General features: G+C 48.5%; 1 protein-coding gene across 2 annotated transcripts; it reads left to right on the top strand.

Moving 5' to 3' along the window:
* The first annotated feature begins 2,495 nt into the window (after window positions 1-2,495).
* On the top strand, window positions 2,496-4,830 carry LOC129486796 (inosine-5'-monophosphate dehydrogenase 1-like). 2 transcript variants are annotated; one of them, XM_055287223.2, is made up of 2 exons: window positions 2,496-2,831; window positions 2,907-4,824. In XM_055287223.2, exons 1-2 carry the CDS (start codon window positions 2,584-2,586, stop codon window positions 4,126-4,128), a joined length of 1,470 nt encoding a protein of 489 aa, XP_055143198.1. In that variant the 5' UTR covers window positions 2,496-2,583; the 3' UTR covers window positions 4,129-4,824. The 2 variants fall into 2 exon arrangements, with proteins under 2 accessions (XP_055143198.1, XP_055143197.1); XM_055287222.2 differs by having other exon boundaries at window positions 2,496-4,830.
* The last annotated feature ends 1,520 nt before the right edge of the window (window positions 4,831-6,350 follow it).

The raw sequence follows: 6,350 nt of genomic DNA, 5'->3' as shown, positions 1-6,350 counted from the left end.
CCAGCCTGGGCAACAAGAGTGAAACTCCATCTCAAAAAAAAAAAAAAAAAAAAGAGAATGGAGAAATAAACCAGAGACTGGGAGAAAATATTGGCAAACCACATATTCATCTAACAGACTTGTATCTAGACTATATAAAGAACTCTCAAAACATAACAGTAGAAGACAAAACAATCCAATTACAAAATGGGCCAAAAACCACAAATAAACAGTTCATAGAAGAAAATGTACAGATGGCAAATAAGCATATGAAAATATGTTCAACATCATTAGCCATTAGAAAAATTCAAATTAAAACTACAATGAGTTGTTACAATGTAACTATTAGAATGGCTAAAACAAAAAAATAGCAATAACACCAAATGCTAGTGAGGATGTAAAGAAACTGGATCACTTACACACTGCTGGTGGAAATGTCAAATGGTAGCATCACCCTGGAAAATAGCTTCCCAGTTTCTTATAAAACTAAGCATGCACTTACCATTTGCACATTTGTGCATTTATCTCAGAGAAGTGAAAACTTAAGTTCACATGAAAACATGAGTGTTCATAGAAACTTTATTGGAGATATCTAAGACCTAGAAACAACCCAGATGTCTTTCAATGGGTAAATGGTTAAACATCCATACCATGGAATACTATGCAGCAATAAACAGGAATAAACTCTTAATACAGCCAACATGGATGAATCTCAAGAGAATTACACTGGGTGAAAAAACCCAATCTCAAAAGTTACATATTGTAACCTTTTGAATTTTTATAGTATTCTTGAAATGACAATTTTATAGAGATAGAGAATAATTGATCAGTGGTTTCCAGGGCTAGGGATGAGGAAGGAGAGGAGATAAGTCTGTAAGAGGTAGAATAAGGGAGCCTTGTTGTGATGAAACAGTTCTCTATCTTGATTATGGTAATGCACACGTGATAAAATTTCATATAACTATACACACACATGGGCAAACACACATACAATAAGTGCATGTAAAACCTGTGAAATCTGAATAAACTCTGTGGATTGCACCAATGTTAATTTTCTGGTTTTGATGTTGTACTATAATCACACATTGGGATATTCAGTGGGAAACTGGGTGAAGGGTACATAGACCCTCCTCGTATATACATATACACGCCCACACATACACACACACTCTCTCACACACACATACACACACACACTCTCACACACACAGAGATATATATTTGTAACTTCCTGTCAATCTATAGTTATTTCAAAATAAAAAGTTTAAAAAATTCTAGCCATTGAATTCAAAACCCAGCTCTACCACTCTAGTTATAAGCTGAGTAACTTCTCTGAGTCTCTATCTTCATTATTATAACAAAGATAAAAAACCAATAACTAACTTCTATTTTTTTTTGTCTGTCCACATTCATTTTCCATTCTTCTGTAACAAACTCTAACTTTCCTTGGGGAACTATCCCTCCTCTGTTCTTAGTTATAAGGTTTGGGTAGGGCTGCCTCCGCCCCTGGCTTCATGGAGGAAGACTTGGACCAAGTATCACAGATACTGGTAGTTGAGGTCACAGATAACCAATCACTGGAACAGACCTTTGGAAAGAAGAAATTCACTTTCTTCTAGCTTTACTGCGAGGACATGCCAGGCTAATTTTTGTATTTTCAGTAGAGATGGGGTTTCGCCATGTTGGCCAGGCTGGCCTCGAACTCCTGACCTCAGGTGATACACCCGCCTTGGCCTCCCAAAGTATTGGGATTATAGGTGTGAGCCACCACGTCCGGCCCAGATCAGCCTTATCAAATGAAAAGAGGCTATTTCTCCAATTTTCACATCTTTTAAAAGAAAAAAACAGAAGTCCTCTTGTGTCTCCCCCTTCCTCTGCAGACTACACCCCATTTTATTTCTTCCCTTTGCAGTAAAACTTTTCTCTGCCTCATCCAGCAATTCCACTCCTGGGTATATATCCAAGAGAATTGAAAGCAGGGTCTCAAAGAGATATTTGTGCACCCATGTTCATAGCAGCATTGTTCACAATAGCCAAAAGGCAGAAGCAACCCAAGTGTCACCCATCAATAGATGAATGGATAAATAAGATGCAGTATAATCCATACAGTGGAATATCATTCAGCCTTGAAAAGGAAGGAAATTCTAACACATAGTTGAACCTTGAACATATTATGCTGAGTGAAATAAGCCAAAAACAAAACGACAAATATATACTATTCCACTTACAAGAGGTACCTAGAGTAGTCAAATTCATAGCAAAAGAAAGTAGGATGATGTTTTGCCCAGGGCTGGTGGGAAATGGGGGTTCTTGTTTGATGAGTGTAGAATTTCCATTTTTCAAGAGACGAAAAAGTTCTGGAGGGTGGTCGCACGACAACGTGAATGTATTTAACACCACTGAATTGTATGCTTAAAAAATGGTTAAAATGGTCACTTTCATGTGTATTTTACCACAATTAAAAACAAAAATTTAGGCCCCCGGCCCGCCCGGCCTGCGGCAGCAGCGTGGCCGCGGCGCGGCGTCAGCAATAGCAGCAGCAGCGGCGGCAGCGGCGGGCGGCCGCGCGGGTGTTTCTGTCGGGTCGCGGGGTCTCGCGGCAGCATGGCGGACTACCTGATCAGCGGCGGCACCGGCTACGTGCCCGAGGACGGGCTCACCGCGCAGCAGCTCTTCGCCAGCGCCGACGGCCTCACCTACAACGACTTCCTGATTCTCCCAGGATTCATAGACTTCATAGCTGATGAGGTGGACCTGACCTCAGCCCTGACCCGGAAGATCACTCTGAAGACGCCGCTGATCTCCTCCCCCATGGACACTGTGACAAAGGCTGACATGGCCATTGCCATGGCTCTGATGGGAGGTATTGGTTTCATTCACCACAACTGCACCCCAGAGTTCCAGGCCAACGAGGTGCGGAAGGTCAAGAAGTTTGAACAGGGCTTCATCACGGACCCCGTGGTGCTGAGCCCCTCGCACACTGTGGGCGATGTGTTGGAGGCCAAGATGCGGCATGGCTTCTCTGGCATCCCCATCACTGAGACAGGCACCATGGGCAGCAAGCTGGTGGGCATCGTCACCTCCCGAGACATCGACTTTCTTGCCGAGAAGGACCACACCACCCTCCTCGGTGAGGTGATGACGCCAAGGATTGAGCTGGTGGTGGCTCCAGCAGGTGTGACGTTGAAAGAGGCAAATGAGATCCTGCAGCGTAGCAAGAAAGGGAAGCTTCCTATCGTCAATGATCGCGATGAGCTGGTGGCCACCATCGCCCGTACCGACCTGAAGAAGAACCGAGACTACCCTCTGGCCTCCAAGGATTCCCAGAAGCAGCTGCTCTGTGGGGCAGCTGTGGGCACCCGTGAGGATGACAAATACCGTCTGGACCTGCTCACCCAGGCGGGCGTCGACGTCATAGTCTTGGACTCATCCCAAGGGAATTCTGTGTATCAGCTCGCCATGGTGCATTACATCAAACAGAAGTACCCCCACCTCCAGGTGATTGGGGGGAACGTGGTGACAGCAGCCCAGGCCAAGAACCTGATTGATGCTGGTGTGGACGGGCTGCGCGTGGGCATGGGCTGCGGCTCCATCTGTATCACCCAGGAAGTAATGGCCTGTGGTCGGCCCCAGGGCACTGCTGTGTACAAGGTGGCTGAGTATGCCCGGCGCTTTGGTGTGCCCATCATAGCCGATGGCGGCATCCAGACCGTGGGGCACGTGGTCAAGGCCCTGGCCCTTGGAGCCTCCACAGTGATGATGGGCTCCCTGCTGGCCGCCACTACGGAGGCCCCTGGCGAGTACTTCTTCTCAGACGGGGTGCGGCTCAAGAAGTACCGGGGCATGGGCTCACTGGATGCCATGGAGAAGAGCAGCAGCAGCCAGAAACGATACTTCAGCGAGGGGGATAAAGTGAAGATCGCGCAGGGTGTCTCGGGCTCCATCCAGGACAAAGGATCCATTCAGAAGTTCGTGCCCTACCTCATAGCGGGTATCCAACAGGGCTGCCAGGATATCGGGGCCCGTAGCCTGTCTGTCCTTCGGTACATGATGTACTCAGGAGAGCTCAAGTTTGAGAAGCGGACCATGTCGGCCCAGATCGAGGGTGGCGTCCATGGCCTGCACTCTTACGAGAAGCGGCTGTACTGAGGACAGCGGTGGAGGCCGAGGTGGTGGAGGGGATGCACCCCAGTGTCCACTTTCGGGCACAGCCTCCCTCCATAACTGAGTGGTCCACAGATTTGCACTACGGGTTCCCCAGCTCCTTTCCAGGGAGAGAGGAGGGGAGGTCCCGAGGGGACTGCTGCCCCTCACTCGGCATCCCCTGCAGAGCCAGGACTGCTCCCTGGGCCAGGCAGCCCTGGGAGGCCCCCCGAGCCCAGCCAGCCAGGCTCTCAGGCCCTGTGCCTGCCTCAGGTCTTTCTTGCTGCAGCCTGCTCCAGCCTGGCCCCCACCCCAGGGGCAGGCGGCCCCTCCTGGCTTCTCCTGTAGGGCACCTCCCTGCCCCTAGCCCCCCAGGAAATGGTGCTCTCCTGGCCCTGCCTCTGGCCCTTCGCGGGCCGCTGCCCCTCAGCCATGTGGCACTTCTGAGCTCCTGACCTAGGCAAAGGGGAGGTCTCTGTCCCCTTCCCCGGCCCTGGGCTACCCTTGGGTCCTGCTCCTCAGGCCACTCCCCTGTCCCTGGCCCTGGGGAGGAGGCTCCCCTGGTCATGGCCGCCTGCCTGTCATTCCTGACTCACCACCGTCCCCAGGTGAACCATTCCTCCCCTCTCCTCAGCTGCAGTTGAAGGCTTTAACTTTGCACACTTGGGATCACAGTTGCGTCATTGTGTATTAAATACTCGGAATAAAAAAAAAAACAAACACAAAAATTTAAAAAACACAATCCTGTTTTTCTCTACCTCCAGTTTCTCTCCTTCCATTCTTCCTTCAACCCACTCCAGTCAGTGTCCATGCCCGCCCCCGAGCAAGATGGCTCTTGTCAAGGTCAACAGTGACCACATCAAATCTCCCAGGTAGCCCCAGCCCTCACTGGCCAGACCTGTCAATATGATCTAATGCGCCCTCTGCCCTGGTCCACTTCCTTCCTTGGATTCTGGAGCTCATTCTCTAGCTTTTCCTCCAGTTTCATCATAATCCACTGGCCCTTTCTTCAAAATGTATATAGAAGGTGACACTTCCTACCTCTCTTCTGGAACTGGTCTCATCCCCTGTTCTTGCCATTACCACCTACATCCATTCTCAACACAGCAGCTGGCATGATCCTCTTAAAACGTGCCAGGTCGGCCGGGCGTCGTGGCTCACGCCTGTAATCCCAGCACTTTGGGAGGCCGAGGCAGGCGGATCACGAGGTCGGGAGATCGAGACCATCCTGGCTAATACGGTGAAACCCCATCTGTACTAAAAATACAAAAGAAAATTAGCCAGGCGTGGTGGCAGGCACTTGTAGTCCCAGCTACTTGGGAGGCTGAGGCAGGAGAATGGCGTGAACCCGGGAGGCAGAGCTGGCAGTGAGCCAAGATCGCGCCACTGCACTCTAGCCTGGGCAACAGAGCAAGACTCCGTCTCAAAAAAAAAAAAAAAAAGTGCCAGGTCATGCCAAGCCCTCTGGTGGGCCTTGTCTCTTTCTGATCAGAATTCAAGTCCATACAAAGCCCTGAACTCCTTCTCAATGACTTCCCCTTAGATAGCAGGCATCTTTCCACCTTATTATCTGTTGCACTCTTCACAGATGTCCGCAGAGCTAACTCCTTCACCTTAAAATGTCAATGCAATGTCACCTTTTCTGTGAGGCCTATTCCGAGCACCTGGTTTTAGATTCCAGCCCATCCCCATGTCAATCATGCTTACACCACTTTACTTTTTTTTTTTTCCATATTCCCTCATCATTTAAGGGATACATCATAACACACTTTAGAATTTTTACCTACTTAGTAGGTCTGTTTATTTTTTATCTCCTCCTGATAGAACATAAGCAGGGACTCTATTTTCTTAATTCACTGACATATATATGCAGCTCCGAGCACATAGTAGGTGTTCAATAACCACTGGTTGAATTAACTAGCAATGAATTTCCAGGCTATTTCACTACCGTAAAAAGCTCATTATCTTATTTGATCCTTGGAAGTTTTGTGAAGGCTACCAAAATATATCATTATATTCATTTTACAGATAAAGAAATGGAATCTCAAAGAGACTAAGGCGGCCAGATCCAGTGGCTCATGCCTGTAATCCCAGCACTTTGGGAGGCCAAGGCAGGTAGATATTTGAGCTCAGGAGTTCGAGACCAGCCTTGGCAACATGATGAAACCTCATCTTCACAAAAAATACAAAAATTAGCCAGGTGTGGTAGCGCACGCCTATAGTCCCAG

This window comes from Symphalangus syndactylus, chromosome 7, assembly GCF_028878055.3.
Source record: "Symphalangus syndactylus isolate Jambi chromosome 7, NHGRI_mSymSyn1-v2.1_pri, whole genome shotgun sequence".
NCBI classification, from domain to species: Eukaryota; Metazoa; Chordata; class Mammalia; order Primates; family Hylobatidae; genus Symphalangus; species Symphalangus syndactylus.
This window is presented reverse-complemented; position numbering and strand designations above follow the sequence as displayed.

What these genes read in the sequence shown, in the direction of transcription:
- LOC129486796 (XM_055287222.2), top strand. Translation starts at nt 2,584, where the DNA reads ATGGCGGACTACCTGATCAGCGGCGGCACCGGCTACGTGCCCGAGGAC.